The sequence below is a fragment of the Cinclus cinclus genome, chromosome 5, assembly GCF_963662255.1.
Source record: "Cinclus cinclus chromosome 5, bCinCin1.1, whole genome shotgun sequence".
Lineage (NCBI taxonomy): Eukaryota > Metazoa > Chordata > Aves > Passeriformes > Cinclidae > Cinclus > Cinclus cinclus.
In genome coordinates this window covers 52405844-52425552 of record NC_085050.1, presented here as the reverse complement: position 1 = coordinate 52425552, position 19709 = coordinate 52405844, and the positions used below count along the sequence as shown (strand labels likewise).

The window sequence follows — 19709 nt, the reverse complement described above, 5'->3', positions numbered from 1 at the left end:
TGTGAAAGCATGTTTAATTTTGAAACATATAACGATGCAAGAATTCAAGAGAAAATGGCAGCTGGTTTAAATATGAATTGCATTAATGAGAAGAGGGGAAGAATCTTGTCTTCTAAGTGGTTATGACTCAAACCTTCGAATTATAGCATGCACACATCATAGTTCAGTAAAAAAGAATATCTAGATGGAAGATGCTCAGATATTGGGTGAACCAGTAGCTGATTAACAGGCAACAGAACTCATCTTGTGGGGGGGAAAAAAGTGAGCTGTGTCTTTTCCCATTTACGCTGCTGTAAACCACAAACCGTTCTGCTACTGTGGAAGAAGTCACTTGGGTTTTGAAATGGCATGAGGGCAGAATCAATCAAAAAATGTCCTTTATTTAGTTTCTAACTTCATTCAGCTTTCAAAAGAGAGTACAATTTTAAGAAAACATACACACAACTCCATATTCAAAATAAAGCCAGAAGTTCATTTCCAAAGACGTATTCTTAAAAAAAAAAACCCAAATCATAAAGTTCTGAAGTGCAGCCAAAGTGTAGTTTGCCTTTACCCAGCAGCACTGGGACAGAATGATATGTCCTATGATGAAGCAGACCCTTCCTGACCCCCTCTAGCTCCTAGCTCTGTGTGAAGAGGCCATGGGGACCTTGCAGGACTCTGTTTTGCAGCAAGGGCTGCCAGAGATGCCCTGTGCGTCTTTTGGATTGCACAAAAGCTTCAGGAAGTTGTAGAGAAGGCTAGAGAGTCCAAACTGTGTCTCTGCAGCAAGCAGAGGATAGTTCAGATCAAGTGATGTATCTCAGAGGACTACCCAAGGATTTGGACAAAAGAAGAGAGCAGCTATTGGTCAGCCTCAGAAATGTCAGTAGGAGAAAGAGGGCCAAAAAGCTTAAAAACAACAAAAAGAGTATTATAGCTAAAAAGTAGAAAGTAAGAGACTGTTTTTCGGAAGGACTTTTGCAGATGGGGTGGGACCTACGTGACTGAGAAAGCATTGGGTGTAGGTGCGAACTTTCACCATGACTAGCTCTACCATGAGAGATTTAGGGGTTTCGACTGGTTAGGCAGAATTCTGTTCTTCCTCAGTCCTATTTTGTGCTCCTCCAATTTTTTTTTTCTTTTCAGAACCTGTAACTGCAGCCATCTCTTTGCTCTGAGATTTTTTCTTTCTTTTGTGCATGTTATCAGTAACCTTTGCTCCTTTAGGCTTCATTACTGCAGATTTTGTAAGATCCTGAAGCACAGGACAGAGGGATTTACAATGAGAGTAGGATTTTGAATGCAAAGGGTGAGTATGTATGGGGCTAACTGAACACTGCTGACACCAACTCACACAGAAGCTTGATTACATACAGCACTGACTCCCAAACCCTTTGATCCCTGGAATATTAGCTCAGTTGGTTGGAGCACAGTAATAATAACACTAAGGCTCTGGGTTGGATCTTCACATGGGCCATTCACTTAAATTCACCTGAGGGTCCCTTCCAATTCAGAACATTCTGTAATTCTGATATTATCAGTATTCAAACTTCTTTGTACAACCAGATCCATCTGATAAACACCATGATCACTGTTATTCCGAACATCCCTAGCTAGATAGCTTACCATCAATGATTTAAATAAAATATTTTCCTAAATCAGTCGTACTTCTCACTCCCAAATACTGACAGCACACACAGTACAGCTGAACTGCAGCTCTTCAGGATCCTAGTCTGGGGATTTGCTCTGTAGAAGAATTGTTTGCAGTAACTTTGACCTGACAGGAACTGAAGATGCGTTTGCTATTGGAAGTGACATCCCAAAAATTGCTCTTCTCTGAGCTCAGACAAGGAAACAGATGTACACACAAAGGAAGCACTCACCAGTCTCAGGAGAAGTCGTCTTCACAGAAAGTAGTTTGACTCCTTCTTTATCTGACTGGGCTCTGTTGAAATCAGAAAACATTTAAACAGTCAGCACACATGTTGCTCATCCAACCAAAACTCCAAGATTTTGGTCCTGAGGAGGCAGCATGTACTCTAGTCTAAACTGGCAGGCTTAAAATAGGCTTTGCATGGGGTCAGATGGCAGAAAATACCATATACCAACATCTCTGAAAATACCTTTCTCTTAAAATATGTAATAAATCAAGTTTCATAACTCCAGGTTTAACCTAGGACTTGACAGAAGAGGTAGATCTGGGGGAAAGGAGTAATATTTTTTCTGCCAATGCAAGCCTTTTATCCATGTTGAATTGCAAAGAAGGACCACTACAGATGGCCAGGGAGTCAGGGATACCAAGTAAATCAGCAGCCTAAATGTTGCTTTGGTCATACAAGTGGCCACTGCCAGGCTCAGTGATCTTTAGTTTGTATCTTCCAATGGATCTTTCTCAGTTTCCCACTCCTCACACTCCTTATGACACTACTATTTCAACTGAGCCTATGCAAATGGTCTAGTGGAAACAAGAGGGAACAGAGGAACACGATATAATGGGGAACAAGAGACATACATATATAAATAATTCAGAATAAAAAGGAAACACATTAAAAAGAGAGAAAACATGAACAAAAGAAGAGAGGTGGGCAAAGATGCAGGGGTAGAAGACAGGGGTCAATGGGGCAAAAAGTGGAAAAAAAACAGAAAAAAGACTGGGCAATGAGTCATGTGGCACAGCATAAGCTGTTTATCTCTTTCAAAATGATCAATTGCAAAACAGTTGAGAGTCACCACATATCTATCCATGCTGGAACAGCTGCTTATGATGCATACAGGTCTACAATAACTGCAAGTGCAGCACTTTCAACAGAATATTTCTCTTTGGGGTGGCAACTGATTACTGTATTTCAACAGAGAAAGATCAATGAAAATCCTATGCAAAATCTGCTACATTTACAAGTGCCCTGTGATAGATCTCAAAGCAATGAAAAGGATTCAACCTACTGTTCAGCACCATTCTCTTGTCTCTCTGGAAGAAAAAAAAAAGTTAGTATCATTTTGATTGCTGGAATTCAAACCCCAAACATTTAGACATGGCTATTGCAATTGCTGACAGAAGGCTCAGTTGCAGTTTTTCAGTACTGCATTATGTTCATAAAAACAGTCAACCAGCTTGAATAGTAGCTGATGTTGCCTGTATTAACACTTCTGGAAACCGGGGAGAATGACTTCGACTTGTCCAAGACCACAACAGAAGCAGGTTTTTCGCTGCAGCTCCCAAATCCCTGGGTAGCTGGCACGGGAGAAGCGAACATGCAATGGCTCTCAAGTACACAATAACTGAGCTAGAAGATGCAGGGTAAGGGTGTTCCTGACCCTGTTCCCCCTGGGGCTACAGCCTGGCATGACACCTGATAACAGAGTTTATCATTCCTATCAATGAGGAACAGGTTTGTCTCCAAAATGAATCATATGCTGAATGTATGTTATGCTTATGTGCAGTGTGGGCAGATGGAAGGGGCCAGGGGGTTACATCAGAGACATGGAGCCAAGTCCATGGCACCAAGCACAGCAGAAGTGCACTGGATAGATCTGGGCAAATCCTGTATCTGTAGGAAGCACTACAGATACCTACTCTGTCTTCCAAATGAATTTGCAAATACAATGCCTGGTGACATTTGTGCATAGGGGAGGTTGGTAAGGAAACATTCTTCATCTCACGTCTTTATCTCTTGACTCTGAATATTCAATAATTTCCTAAGTAAGGAGCACACCTTCCTCTGTTTATCTGGGTCTGTTTTTCCATGTCATTGGCTAAATTGGTTGTGACACACTGTTTATCTTGGTTTACAGCTTCAACACCCCGTTGTGATTTTGTATTTCCAAGGCCTGGTGATTTCACAGTTCTGCACAGGTTTCCTAATTCATGCCAGCTCACAGGGACAGAAAAACCACAGTCTGGATTCAGATCTGGGTTTTCACTTAATGGAAATTTACACTTACCTGTGGCCTACTACAGGGCAGCCCTGAAACATTTGGCAAATGGACTTTGATGGAACTATAATCCATTGTCTTAAGTATTTAACGGACAGCAGAGAAACAGATACTGACTTTAGCTGCTCTGTCAAAATGACTATTTCTGAAAATACTGTTGGCTCAGGGATTATGCTCCACGTGCATTATACTGTAACTGGAAAATTTTACTTGTGCATCATGTGCATGTGTGTGTGTATGTATCAGGTATACCCCAAAAGAAAACACTGATATTTCTTTGCCTGTATCTAGAAGAAGGATAAAATAGATAAAGTGATTTTGTTGAATATCTTCAAATTTAGTTTTCACTGTCTATCTGATTGATTGTGTTAGCACAGGTGTTTGCTAGCTCTTTGTAGCTGCAAAAGCATGAACAAAAAGCTTTACAGTGTTATATATTCTCCAAAAATAATTTTTGCTCACTCTGGTCTTCCTACTGATTTTGAAAATGAAGTGTTAGTTTCCCAATTTATGTAAAACACAAAATACAAAAAGCTTTCCCATCAGACCACTGCAACAGTGATGGTTAAGGTAATCCAAAAGAGATATTTTAATAATAAAAAGCACATTTATTTCACCTCTCCCCCCCCCCATGCCCACCCCGCCCCACAGAGAAAACAAAGCAAATACCTGGAGTTTTCTTCTGGCACATTTTGTACAAAGCCACCAGTGAGAAGACAGAGAGGGTAATGACTATCAGGGTGATGACAATTGGCAAGATAATATCTGCAGAAGAGGGAGAACATAATTTTGGCTGCTGCCTCTGGCTTACATTGCCTCTGTTTATAGGTATTTGCACATTCAAAGGTGAGAGGCACCTCCAGCTCCACCTCACCAAACATTACCCTTTTCTCTGGAGAGGGTAATCTACTGCCCCTGTTGTTCTTCTTGCAACCACTGAGCCTAAAGCTTGGATTCTTTGTGGAAGAAAGACTTAGACTTCTTCCTTCTCCCACCCTTACTCCTTCCCTGACACTTATGCTGCCTTATGGAACTATTTTCACCCATTTATCAGTAAAAGAACAAGGTTTTCAGCACCTGCTCCACTGGACCCACCATAATTTTGATGAAAACACTCATCATTCAACCCCAGTCTTGATGGCCTTCAAAGGTTTTGTGAGAAAGTTGTGTTCTAGAAATAAATTTTTTAAACATGCAATTGATTTTTTCCTCTTTTTTGAGGAAACAAAAAAAGACCTGTCTGAAGTTCAGCAACTGAAGTGATTATTTTGCTTTTAACATTGTGCACCCAGAAAGACATCAAGGAATTACATAATTCAGTAACATTCCCCACAGCACTTACAACCAGGGATAGAAAATGCAAGATCTCCTCTTAAAATGAGGACATTTCTTTCCTTTTATTATTTCCCACCATCTGCCATTTCCTGACAGGTGTTTCCCAGCCAAGAAGCAAAAAAAGGAAAGAATTATGTAATGAATAGAAGCTTTCCCTGGGAAATATATAAGCCCAACTTCTCCCTTTCTGTCATTTCTCTGGCAGCAACCGGCTGCATTCAAATTCAACAGGCACTCTCCCTCCTGCCTGCTGGCCTAAGCCCTGTGTCAGGGGGAGGCTGCATTCAAGGGCTCTTGATGCAATTAATATTTAATATTCATATAGATGCGTCTGTGCATCTATTGAACTAGACGGAGACAGTTTACAGTGGGAAAATATCAAACATATTTTGCTTAGTCAGTACTCTGGGTTGGAAATAGCAAAGCTGCAGCAACACTCTTGCCCCAGAGATGCATAACATTAAAATGAAAGATTAAGTAGCATGCATCACGCAAATATCAAGTGCTTAAAGAGTCTGCAGAAGACTGCCTCCTAGACCTTCTGTCCCATGACAATATGAATAATATATTCACATGACACATTCACAAAAATACATTAGTATAATATGTATGTATATGAGCAACTTTTTTGTATATTCCCTTGTGTCTTCTCTGACAGGGGATGGCTATTTTTTTTTGTTTTGTTTTTTTTTTCAATTTTATCACTTAGAATCAGTCCTTGGGAATAATTATGCTGCTCTTTAATTAGAAGGGTGTCAACTTACTGAGCTCTGTTTCTCTTTGAGAGGAGTTTTATAACCAGCATTTAAATTTGGTTTGTAATAGTGCCTAAGTCTGGTAAGGCTAGAAATAAAACTGCCAGTTTCATTTGTCTGCTATTCCAATCACTCATCAAAAGCAAAACTGATCAACTGAAAACTCAAAAGCTGGACAATTAAGTAGGAATACTCACTAGAATAGCTGATATCACTCCCTGTCTGGTTTCCAGAACTGCTTTTAGGACTTTCAGAAGTTGGCTCTGCAAAAGAAATAGTGTCTTTCAGGTAAACACGCATTGCCAGAATTTCCCAAACAACTCCCTCTGAAAAATTACCCTCCCAGAACAACTGTGTCCCCAGTTCTGGAGCTTCATTTGGTGCTTCATGTCTATATTTCCTCTCAATAATACTTGGATAACTTGGCAAGAGGGGTGAAAGAGTTTATCTAGAATGACCTAAAAGAACACATGCTTTGTATGGGTGCAGATTTCCCTAGGATCATCTGTTTGTCCACTTACAGGTCATGAGCTACAAATTTTTTCACTTTTAGGAGGCAATGGTACTGTTCAGCATTATAAGAGATTTTTAAAATAAGTAAATATACAAGAAAGGGTGAAAATTAGACCTGCCTCCCAGAGAAGAAAGACCAAAATATTTAACTGCTATTTAAAAAACAAAAGTGCTAATAGTAGATGAAGAAGTCCGAAGAGGTGCAATAATAGTAGATAGCAAGTTTCTTGAGTGATTTTATAGAGGAATGTGCCTGCTCTCTGCCCCATTTGGAGAGAGCAATACTGTGAGCCTCTGGGACATATTTTAAGGCTGGGTTTAAAGGAATGCATTTCTACCTTCAGGTGCTAATCTGAATTTGAGTCAGGTATCAACAACACAAAATATTTATTACCTTGCTGCATATAGCCCATGAAAAATCAATTACTGAACTTCCAGAGAGAAAACAGAAAATGGGATTGCATTCCATATTGGATGGAGGCTTGAGTAGACAAGTGCTCACTGCCATAAAGGAGCTGAGCAGATGGACAGATGTGATGCAAGGTCAAGCATTTCCATTGCCTGGCTAAATATCAGAAGTGGCCCTCAAAGGCATCTGGGGAAGGTGATCTGTTAAAAAAGGGTCCTAGCAGAGGTTATAGCTGCATATATAAGTAGTAAGAACCTGGTGGCAGCTACTGAGGTTTTGTTGGTCAGGTACCTACTCACAATCCATATCTGTAAGACTGTATGGCTCCTCTTGCCAAGAACAGAAGAGGGCTTAAATTGTAGCGTGGAATCTATGAAATTAATTAAGTCATTACAACCAATATCCTATGGCTATTTTGAGGTCTAGAATTCAAGTCTCTGAAAGACATGTCCCTGTTTTTACAGAAACTTTCACGTAGGCAGTACTTGTCGCTCTAATCCATGGAGTTACAGTAACAAACAAGGTTTGTTTGTCCCAGCCATGTAGGAATTCCTCTTCCTTGCAAAACTGATTTTAAACTCATGCCCACTATTAAAAAATGTTTTGGTGGTGGTTTTCTCTCCCCCTTCCCCACCCTTCTATCTTCATTTGTCTGGACACAGACAGAAGCCTCTTCGGGAAAAATGATCACTTGCTAAGTGCTTGTGTGGTACCTAAACAATACACTCATAGCTGAGACATTCTGATGCTACAGTGTAGGAAACACTGAAAAATCACTGCTTCTTTAAAGCAGAAGTTCTCTTTCCCTTGGTGCCTGTCTGCTGAGGGGTGATAACATAAGGTTGGAAACTGAGCCATCATCAAGTGACTAAATAATTCCTATGCATTCTTAATTCCATGTGATTGCTTCAGATTTCCCAAGGAAATACTACTGCCTTTTTGCTACCTTATCTGGTATACTACATGATATACATGGCAAGCAGGCAATTATCACAGCAATGAGTTACCCTGGATACTGACTGGAAATGTCAACAGAAACAAACTGCACCAAAAAAGAGGAATGTGTATCCCTGCATTTGTACAGGAGATGTGTGCCTCTTTTTTTCTGGTGTTTTTTTTTCTCCTCGTTATCTGTTAATTGACCAAGATGTGAGTAATGAAGGAAGGAAAAATCCATTTGTTAGTATTTTAACTACTTGTGACCAGCTAAAAGAAATATGACAGTTGAAATATTGCTGAGTAATACAGAGTAAGGAACTAAAACATTAAGCTCATTTCCCCACTTCTTTCATTAAAGTTTCTCACAAGTCAGCCCCTCCTGTCTAGTTTGTCTGGATCTGGAAGCTATTTTCCAGTTATGGGATAACCTGGGATCAGAATAAAAATTAATTGGAGAAATACAACCATCATGGTAACAGGAGGGCCAAGATTTTGCAGGCAGCAGCAGCAGCAAGAACTGCAAGGACCAGTACAGAAGAGACTGTTTCCTGATAAGCCCAGAGAAAGGAAGATAGGACAATGCAGGTTCATTAGCACAGGAAACTTGCCTTACTCTGGGACTTGCTGCTTCTCACTACTGGATGAGGAACAAGAGTCACTGACAAGAACAAGCTCCTTGGTAAACATTCTATTTATAATAGCTTCCCATTGCATCACATAATATGCTGGGCCTGATTTTTTCTGTGCTCCCACCCTGTTTACTTTCCTGTATCTGCTAGTCCAACATGGTATTCAGCTGAAATCACAGCAAAATTACTCAATGATACAAGCTGAACATAATTGTTTTGCTACTCTGTACTGTGTTTCAGGTATATTATTCCCCTAGATCCTTCTTGCTCCCTGAACATCTCCTTTCCTCAGGCTGCCCTTCTCCCACCCCACACCAGCCTTTCTCATCAGTGTGCATAGAGCAACCTCTTCTATTGCTCTTACTTGCTGAATTTGTAGGAGAGCTCGTGAGAAGGCCTGCAATAAAACAGAAAGAATAGGTTTGTTAGTATCTGTTTTAGATGTCTAGAGTCTTCACATCATGCGAACTGGCAGACTCTAGGAATGTGCTCAGTAACCCCCACAACAAATGCTGCCCCAGAAGTGACATACTAACACTGTTCCCAAACCCAGATAGTCTGAGCTGTAAAAGTCACCAGCCATCCCTCATAGATGGGAGCAGAATCCAAACCCCAGCCTATGCTAGGTTGTTATTCTGCTCAAGAGAAGAAAGTCCTGAATTAATTGATATATTCCTTAAAAACGCCTCCTTCCAAAACCAAAAAAAAGTGACTGGGAGCAAATAGCTGACATTTAACTGACAAAAAAGTGTTTTAATAAAATAAACTAATTGAGATACATCTTCAAGAGTCACAAAACCCTCTAAAAAGAAATCTTTATTTATTATCTTGGTGCTTTTGGCTAGCAGACTGCCAAGCAGCAGAAACAAAAGGTGCTAGTAATGAGGAAGAAATTGATCTCACGGAGCTCTGGGCACAATGCTTACTGGCTCTACTTTCAGCTTCCCCCAGCTACTTCACAAGCTTTTGGTGCACAACATATTTTTTTAATTTTTTTTTTTTTTTTTTTTTTTTTTTTTTTTTTTTTTTGTTAGCATGCTGCTGTTCCTGTGTGCCTAGACTGTAGCAGGCTTAGAAATTAAGAGTGGCTGTATCCTCTGTGCCCCAGCTGTGCCAGGGTGGGGGATCACAGAGGCAAGATCATGAAGGCAGCTGTAACTCCAGGCAGGCATTAAGCTGGTCCCCTGACTGCCCAGGTTACAGTGCTCCTCTAAACCAGTTCCCCCAGGGAGCAGAAATCCATTCTTATACCCTCACTACACTTTCTGTGCTGTGGACTGGTGCTTTGTACAAAGGCAGATCTGTAACACACATTGTTCCATTGCTGTGAACATGCTCTTTGAAAACCAGAATGCTGTTCTTGTTTTCCCTTCTCTCTGCACACAATTAAAACCATGGATCACTTCAGCCACTGGGGTGCAAATAACTGCTTTTGCTAATGGTACATGTGACGAAACTTAAACTGCATTTTAATCACAAACGTTCATGAAAAGTATGTTTAGGTTGGAAAGCTAAGTACTTAAAAGTCAACAGTAAGAGCTCTTCTTGAACATATTAAATATTTGTAATGCTAAGTATCCTGAATGTATACAGTTACCTCACCCTGGCTTCCTAGAATGCAGAGGAGACTGTTCTCCTAAGCTTTTTGTCATCTCATCAATCCATTTGCAAACAGTGGTATCATTGTGCTCTAAGAGGATCTCTGTGATGAATCATTAGGCATCATTTATAGTATGTTTCGGCAATATTACCAACAAAACCATGCAAAAGCCTTCAGGAAGTTAATAAATCACTTTTCAAAGGAACAACACACAGTACAGAATGCAGGAGGATACATACCTGGCATTAAGGAATTATCCAAATACTATATGATTGCTTATTACCAGAATATTGCCTTTTCTTCAGCCTATAAGGTGTGGGATGCCGTGATAAAAATACAATGTGATCATACATCATGTGGGCAAACTAGCAAACTTTAAGGCCCTGTGTGTTCATATTCTCGAAGAAAGGCAGAAGACTTTGTCAAGCCTTACAAATAGGTCACTTCTCTGTGAAGTCTCTTTGAACCTTGTCTCTCAAGTCTGTGGAACTTTCCTTTGAAAGAGCTCCAACATTATAACATAATTGAACATTTCGCATTATATTCACTCTTAAAACCAAGGTGAAGTATCTTGGCTCAAATTAAAACAAATAAATAAATAGAAAAACTTATGAAGCCCAAGACTGACATCCAAGTTCACCTCAAAGACTCAATGGCTTTTCAAACCTGAATGCAGGTGACATAAGTGCAGGTGACAAAAGTCTGCAAACAGGAAGGGTGGAGGGGGACGTGCATCAGTACCCACTAGCACAACCAAAAGCCATGCAACTGTCCTGGCCAGACCTTGCCTCTTCAGTAAACCCAGAGAGCAGAAATTATCCCAGGGAGGAAACATGGCAGCAGCCACCTGCTCTCTCTTTCTGGGCCTCTGTTATTTTTTAACAACTGCACACACCTACACACAATAAAACTATCAGCATCTTTCTGGAAGGTATCTCACACATGTTTTGCTAGAGCATGAAAAATTAAATTGGAAAAACATCTCATGCCTTCCTCTCTCCCTGTCTCTAGTATGCAAGCAAGGTGCCAGTTCACCCTCTGTTCAGAGATTGCTCAGTCCTGCCACGCAAACAAAGCTGTGCTTATCGGAGTGATTCAGCAGGTGCTTTCAGTTTGCATTTGCTAAATAACCATCCAATACCCTTTTTGGCTCACATGCTGCTGTTCTCCAGAAAGAGAAGGACAGAAGGAAAAGCAGCATTTCACTTGGTAACAGTTACTGCAGTTGCTCTAGCTTGCTTGAGCTTGTACAGAGCTTGCTATCTCCTTTGGGGCTGCAAGCAAGATGCTCTGCATAAATAATCTGGGAAGATTTCCAGATTCATCATGAAAAGTGAAATGTGCAACACTGGCTGTGCTGGGTTCCTCCTTGTGCAGTAAGGAGGACAAGGATAAAAAATTTGGCACATGACCATGGTTTGATTTGAAATTACCTGCCTGAGTCAGTTCAGTACTGGTGAGAAGCTTGACAGATGGAGAAAGAGACCAATAACTAAACTCTCCCTACTTTATTCTCCAACAGCTGCTACCTAAGCCGCCTGTATACCCTGTGTTTGCTACTTGTGTTTTGGAGTGCAGCCACATCCAACTGTTGTTCACTGGCAAAACAAACAAATACATTTAGCTGATTACTCAGAGGGGATATACCACAATATAAATCAAAGCAAAATTAAAAACTTGAAAAAGCCTTTCTTGTCTTGACCACACCATAGATCTGTAACAGTGTTAACTGAGGCTTTGATATGTTTTCTGCATAAAAAACTTCTGGTTTTGTGTCTCCCTCTTCGTGAAGGAGCTGAAGATACAGTGGGTAATTTTTACCTAATATCACTATCCAGAGCTCCTGCAGTTTTTGTACAGAAAGAGTCAAACCCTACTAGTCTTACTCATAAAAATTTTTCTTAGGGAGATGCCTCCTGTGAATCAAGTGAGTAGGATTTATAATTGGAGGAGTGCAATAAAGATATCAATAGATGAAGCAGGTTGATTCATCTGACAGTTTATTATAATAGATCATTTAATCTTACCACCCTGCTGGGTGAACTTAAGCTCATACTGCTTTATGGATTTTTTTGTTGTTTAGATCACAGAATAAAAAGCCACAATACTTGCAATTTCTCAGATGCATTTAGACTCTAATCTCCAATTTTTCATTAATTAAACAAAAGGAGAAAATGAAATATTAGCAAGCAATCCTCTGTGGAGGTGGAGAAGGAGTGGGAGGTATATTCTACATGACAGCCAAAGTTAAAGAAGTGCATGTGTCAATGGCACGCATGCAGGTTGCTCTCTTTGCTAAAAACAATCCTTATTGCCTCCTCTAGCCTGGATGAGCACTACGCAGCACCTCCTCTGTGGCTGGTGCTTTCAATCTCCTTTAATACAGCAATACTGTTCTCTGATGTTCCTACACATTCCTTCCCAGGCTCCCCCACTCATCTCAGTCGCTCTCCAGCTCTCTGTAGCACTCCTCCCACACCCTGATCTTTTGATAAGGCTGATTGGAAATTTCTCTGCAAAATGTGTTCTTCTTTTTCGGCATCAAGAAAGGAAACTTTCGCTAAAATGGCATTTTCTTTAAAAATGGAAAATGGTCTCAAAATGAAATATACTTAGCCAGCTGGATTATTTTGGTTGGGCATACCAAAGAGAAATATTCCGGTTTGGATCCATTTCACATTAATTTGTCTTCCTCTGAGTTCCCACGCAGGAGACATGGCTCAAATACCTCCAGCTTGCAAGCTATTCTATCCCCCATGGGCTGCAACCTTGGCACATACCAGCCCCTGCTCTAATGAACAAAAGGCATCCAGCCCCTGAATGTGAAATTCTGGAGACTTAGAAATAAATAATCTAATGGCAGTGAGAGAGGTGGCATTTCCTCTAGTCTCAGCACATGATGAAACAACTGGCTTCACACTTGCATTGCCTTAAAATTATTAGGATGCAACATATGCTTCTCCTGGGCCTGAGCAATTGCACAGAGGAGAGGAAATCTGTTCAGGAGAAACCAAGACACTTTTTATTTAAGTCCTCAACACATACAGAGAATAAGGGAGCAAGAGTGGTCTGAGGTTTAACTATTTGGGATAAATTACGTAACACATCACAGTGAGAAAGGGGATTTCTTGCATATACAAGCTTCAAGAAAGAAGCAAGGAGCTGGTGCTGTGAGGAGACAAGAAAGGTGATAGTGTGGAAATCCTGGTGCGGGCAGAAGTGATTTTGAAATGGCAGTTTTATGGGAACTTGGAGCACTGGCTGTGCCAATGATACCTAGACTGACTGCCCCTAGATAGATGGGTTCTTCCTCTCTCAGCCAGGCAATTATAGTTCTGGCATCTTGGGGAGCCTCTGAGCTCAAGAAGATTTATTGGTTTTACAGCAGAGTAAGCTGAGTAAGATGATGACTTTTGCAAACAGATCCCAGTAACGTTGTAAAACTTTCTTGACAAATTTTAAGTGTAAAATGTAATTGTATACGCAGCATAGTAGGTAATTCAATACACATGAGGCATGGTCAGATATGCATTACAATTTAATATTAACCTGGAGAATTTACCTAAGTGAGAGACCTTTTAATTTAAAATGTTGTAATTTACTGATTTATTGCAGTATAGCAATGGTTAGGTTTCCGTACTATGCCTATATTTGCCAAAAGACATGAAACCTAACAGGAAAGTCAAGTAACCGCAGATGACAGTACATGCATGATGGGGAATGGGCTCATCAAAGTAATAGCAAATACTTCTCTCTGAATCAGTGGCTTTGAATTGACTTTAACTTCCTTAAAATGCTTATAATCTTTTTGCATGCTTCTAAGTATTTCAGTGCATAGTGAGCATATGATATTGCTCCACTTTTATATCCAATCCTATCCTTTATGAGGAAAAATCACAGTACAGACACGTGCTTATCTCCCACAAACATAATCCAGGGGTTGCAAAAAGAATCTTGTATCCCTTAGAGGATGTTAAACATAACTATTAATAATAGGGAAATGCAAACAAAGACTGTGTCCTTGTTGGATTTACACACATGTGGCTAAGAGTAAGTACTAAATGAAGGCCCAAGAGACCTTAAGGAAACCTGAATAAGTGGTTCTTCAAAACCTAGGAAAGTTAAGCCAGTTAGAAGTATAATAAATAATTGTTCATATAACCTGACATCTGCATTCACCATAGTGTTTCTTAGTGAATACATACAACAAAACACACCCAGAAAAACAGTAAGACCAGACTGGAGCTGGGAAGAACTGACATATTTTTGACCTTGCACGTGACCATGTTGTACTTCAAACAACATCATTTAATTAGTAATACGCATTAAATTTATCTCCAGATTTTTTGACAACTGTGAAAATTGTAGCTGTTTTCTCCTTTGTCTTCTCTGTCTTGCAGCCAGGGAATTTATCTTGATGACCTCTTCTGACAGTCAATGCTACATAATGACCTCACACAAATATGAAGGTTACTTTTATCACTTGTAATTTATATCCTCCTGTAATGACACCACGTATGTCAACTGAATGTTTGGAAGTTCACCCATCACTCAACACAACTTCAGGGATAGGTGACATGGACACAGTGTATCCTGCATGAATAAGGAGATGTGGTCCTCATTCCAGAACAATGCATAGCAAATGAAGAGAAGACTCCAAATTATTTGCATCCTTTAAACCCCTTGTATAGAGAAAGTAAGTTTATGTTTTCAAGACTTACCTGAGGTTCCAGAAGAAGTAGTGCTTGTTTCTGGAGAGACCATAGAAGAAAATGACCGTCCCGTAGTAGAGGCAGCATTCAAACTCTCATTTTGTTCCAACTGTGTACCATTTGCTTGTGTAGCTGGAAATGAGAGAGATGTTCAGGTAAGAGGCACCTGCACAAGCACTTTCTTAGATCCTGGACTATCCCTCAGACAAATGCTCTGACCATCATGGAAAAGACTTAATGTAAGAAAGTACTACATATTCTGGTAACTGCTTCTCAAGGAACAAACCATCCCTAGGGAATAGTTACTTCTGGCATAGCTGAGGCACCTACAAAGCACATTGGAGCAAGAGAAACAGATTCGTATCTGTGCCAGAAGACAACTCAGAGCTCTGAATTGCGACCCTAGAATAGCAAGAGCAGCATGAGCAGCAGAGAGAGGCTCAACTTGCTGCCCTCTCTATTTTCCTTCCTTTTAAATCAATCAATCAAACTTCAGTTTCAACTGTCACATAATGTGATACTGTATAAAGTTTAAGGATTGCAATTAAGCAAAGAGGTAATTATTTCATTCTGTGCTGTTAAGGCCTAGGAAATACTTTATCCCTGAATAATAATGTATGAAAAATAAGTTGTCTTATTTCTCCTCTCAGTCAACTGGAAATGAAGGCTATTGTGTCACAAGATTTGCAGCCTAAGGTGAAGCCAGGACAACAGTGCAGGACATGACCTGAGCTCGTGGAACTGAAGGTCACTGAATGACCAGAAATAACTTAAGATATTCCAGCACTGCCCATAATTCCTACGTCTGAACTCATAACTCAGAACAACAACAGGCAAGACAGTGCCTACTGAATAAAATGTAGAGTGCCCAAGAGTAACCTTATACTTCCTATCTGATATAAATCAGAGAGGTGACCGAGCTGTAAACCATTTTCAGAGCCTCCTCATATGAATTTTAAACACAAGAACTGAGACAACTTCAAGACATGTTTCAGTCAGCAAGCAAGATCACACACATGCAAATGTAAATCTTGAGGAATGCTTCATCACACACTTTATCTAGAAACTGTTTACCAGTTTGGTCCCTCAAAGAACCCAAAGCTCCCTATTCTACAACTACTCACCTTTAACTTGGCCTTTCCCTTCCCCTCTTGTTCATTAAGTGGAATACTTTAGAAAGGCAAGCTTCAAAAATCAATAAGCTAAGAAAGAGTTAGCTGGAGTCAGGGGATTCATACAATTTTGGAAACTGAGAGAAGCTGGGCAGCCAGGAATGGAAACCTTTCAAGGTTGAGGCACAAAAATTATGCAAAACAACTTAAGTGCTGAAAACTTCCACTGGGATTCTAGTGATGAAAAGCAGAATTTCATGTCAGCATGCTTCAGAAACTTCAGCATTGTACTCCTTCAATATACAAGTCTAACCTTCAGTAGAGAAGAGTGTAAAAAGCCCCGATACCTCACTTTTTACTATGGTATAGTGCAAAGAACTGAGAATTATAACAATTCCTACACTGTCTTCATGGAAGCTTTGAATCAATCTTTAGAAGCAAACTTTTTTCACATTTGATTCTTACTGTTGTGGCTTCAGACTCAAATTTTATATGTTGAATTTTAAACTGAGATCAATTTTTAAAAATGGAAAAAAAACCCCAAATCTGAGGTACCTCCCTCTCCCTATAAGATGCACAGGCTTGTACCAGTAACAGCAAACATCTTGTGGCTCCCTTGTCATAGGTTAGTAAAGCATTGCACGGGAAAATGAAAAGTAAGTCAGAATAACTGTGAAGCAACACTCAAACACAAATATGCTTTGTGAACACTGCAAAACAATCAGATGTGTGGGAGAGAGGAGGAGGGAGGCAGCCAGTTACCCTGTAACCCCACAGCGGGCTGTTTTCCCATGGGGATCGCTCGTTCCACGCATCCTATCAGTCCTGGCAGCAACCCAGCCTTGGGTGCTCCTCTAGTGTTTGGGAGCTGTGAGAACAGATTGTTCTCAGGAACACGGCTGTGTGCTGGATATGCCTTGGCAGGGGAGGGGAAGGATGATGGCATTTCCATTTTTTTTTTCTTTCTTTTAAATTTAGCCTGGGTGAGATTCTCCCAGTGACCCAGGTATGACTTACACCTTTACCTAGGGCTTGGCATAAAGCTTGCTGCATTTATTTTGCCAGACTGCGGAGCAGGCTCAGTGCTCCCTGTGTCAGGGGGTAAAGTAGATGTGCCACACGGCAAAAATCAGTGTGCCAGATTTCACCACTTCCAAGATGGAAAATTTGACCTGGTGGGCAAGCCTCCCGTAATTGCTCTGCAAGCTTAAATCCTAGCAACCCAATTCTCTGCTGACTTGTAGCTTTGAAATAGCTTTTAAGCAGCATCCAAGCCTCACGCCTAATGCACAGCACAGGCTCTACCACCAACACATTTAGCGGATGAGACAGCTTCTGCACCAAAAGCCCGTGGGAACAGAAGCATCCGTACCCAGCCACTGCTCATGCTCTCAACAGCACAGAACGCCTGCTAGAGATGCGCCTTTTCGGTAAATCCCGTAACTCGTGCGTTTTATTTCGGTCCCGGCGACAGGAGACAGCGCAAGCCCTCGCTGCGGTGCCCGAGCTCCGCGGGGGGACAGGCGGGGGACCCCGGGCGGGCGCGGTGACTCAGCCCCGCCATCCCCGCGACACATCGCTGCAGTAATTCATCACGCCTCGCCTCAGCCGGCTGCAGCACGGAGCCCTGCCTGCTGCCAGGGGGAGGCCTGGCCTTGCACAAGAGCAGCGCAGCGCAGAAGGGCGGCGGCTGCTGCTGCTGCTGCTGCTGCTGCTGCTGCTGCTGCTGCTGCTGCTGCTGCTGCTGCTGCAGCGCTCGCATCATCGGTCCATGGGTCTGTTGTCAACAGCTGATTATGAATAAAAATGGTAAAGCAGTACAGAGTGCAAAATAGCTGTCCAAATGGGGATGATGGCTGCGGCAGCAGAACTCTCTGGTGGTGATGCCTCTCCCTGCTGATATTTTGATAAGATAAATGGCAGTGTGTTAACATGTATTTGGCAAAGGGATAATCAACAACAGGGAACCTGAAGATGCCCTGCAAAGCTGCTCTCTGAGCTTCAGGAATTTCCTTACTCTCTATGCTTTGAAAAACCTTCCTTTTCCTTAACCAGCTGAAATTCAACACCTATCCTCACTTGATCAGACACCATTCTGATCACATAAAATAATTCATTTTTTATTACATACATACAGAAAAAAAATAGACAAAGAAGCAAAAGGTGTCATGGTTTTCTACTTAACCTATGTATAATCTACATATATTTTGGCATTTCCCAACAGTACTTAAAATTTTCTTTACAGTAAGCTGCTACCTAATTAATTATTTAATTAATAGTAAGATGCTTCAAGTAACCCACAAACAGCCCGCATATACTCTGTGCTCTGCAAAGAATATAGACATCTCTATGCGTGTTGACCAACAAATCAATCAAGAAAATACTTTTAATGGGCAAAACAAATTCCATGCAAACCACATTAAAATAACCAGCACAAAAGCTTTTTTTTTTTTAAATGGAAGACTAAAGCTTATCCCTTGAGCTCATATTTTTAGCATTAACACACATACAGGCCTTGCCCCCATAATAAAAAATAAAAAAGTCTGAAAAGCCATTTGCATTAATGAGTGCACAAAAGCTTTGAAAAATCCCATTGTCCAAATGACATTTTTGCCCATTCAGAAGAATGAAAATTGCCTAGGGAGGTAACCGAACAGATCTCAGTTTTAATGTTTACATCCATAGTTGACTGCATGTGCTATCTGCAGCTTTATGTTTTCTGGTAAGCAAAATCCCGAAGTATTTTAAAATACGGATTTTAAAACTTCTCTCTGCATAAAATGTCTCAGCAACCAACTATACCCAGTGTTTACCTACAGAATGTGCTAACAAACTGAGGAAAATTGAGCAATACCTCATACAAGAATGCTTTTCTGGTAGCGTTCCTGAAGTAAAACTTACTTTTTAATTACCAGTAGCTTGATTAAAAAAAAATCCTCCACTGTTTTCCTTTGTCACTTTTTAATATTTAATATACCACTGCACCATAATGTATTGTCATCCAGGAGAGTGGTATGAGTTATCTCACAAACACAACAGTCAAAAAACCATTCTTATTTGTCACATAACACCTTGAATACTGATCTTATATAAGATGCTTGATCCATATCCAAGGGAAGAAGAACAGACATTTTGGTTGCATTTAATTTCTTATTCTCTTTGATAACTTCAAGTGTCCTAGGATATGAAATCCTGACTGCAGATTTCCTGTGGTGTGATGCCATACAAATCCTTGCTTTAAGTGCCTGAACCGCACAAGTGAGGTCACTGACTAAATGTGAACTCTTGGATTTGACACCTTATATAGACAAACAAGAAAGCTAAGGAGACCAGTCTAATGTTGGCTTCTAATACAATAAACAGGGCAGGAAGGCAAGCAGGAGAGATTGTACTTAGAGCCTGCAGAGGAAAAGAACACTGAAGTCTTGAAAAAAAAACGAAGGACAAAGATGTTTGCATGTTTTCAGTGTATGGAGCACTGGGGGCTTTTCCTGAATCTGTAATAAAAGGTGACAGCAGCCACAGAAATTGCAGCAGAGGCAGGAAGCCCTGTCAAATCTCAGTTGTGTGAGTGCAATCATTTGAAATCATTAGCAGGGTTTGAAGCAGAGAAAGGGATGACTTCCATTACAAAATGACAGAGGTGCCTGCTTTTTATTAAAAATCAGATATAGCAAAAGTAAATTTTGAAGTGTCATAAAGGCACCACCAATTTCTGCCTCAGTTTCACACAGCCAGTGCAAAAACAGGGAGAAAAAGAAAAAGAGGCCAGCTTTCCTCTGCTGGCCCT

At 40.6% G+C, this 19709-nt stretch overlaps 1 protein-coding gene across 1 annotated transcript in view; it reads right to left on the bottom strand.

Moving 5' to 3' along the window:
• Positions 1-1205: 1205 nt before the first annotated feature.
• EMCN (endomucin) overlaps positions 1206-19709 on the bottom strand; it is a 40283-nt gene continuing 21779 nt past the window's right edge. The window contains exons 5-11 of the mRNA XM_062493655.1: positions 14817-14939; positions 8860-8892; positions 6203-6268; positions 4585-4680; positions 2926-2950; positions 1866-1927; positions 1206-1237 (exon numbers count right to left, since the gene is read on the bottom strand). Of these exons, the coding sequence (XP_062349639.1) occupies positions 1206-1237; positions 1866-1927; positions 2926-2950; positions 4585-4680; positions 6203-6268; positions 8860-8892; positions 14817-14939 (437 nt within the window). The remainder of the gene's footprint in view (positions 1238-1865; positions 1928-2925; positions 2951-4584; positions 4681-6202; positions 6269-8859; positions 8893-14816; positions 14940-19709) is intronic.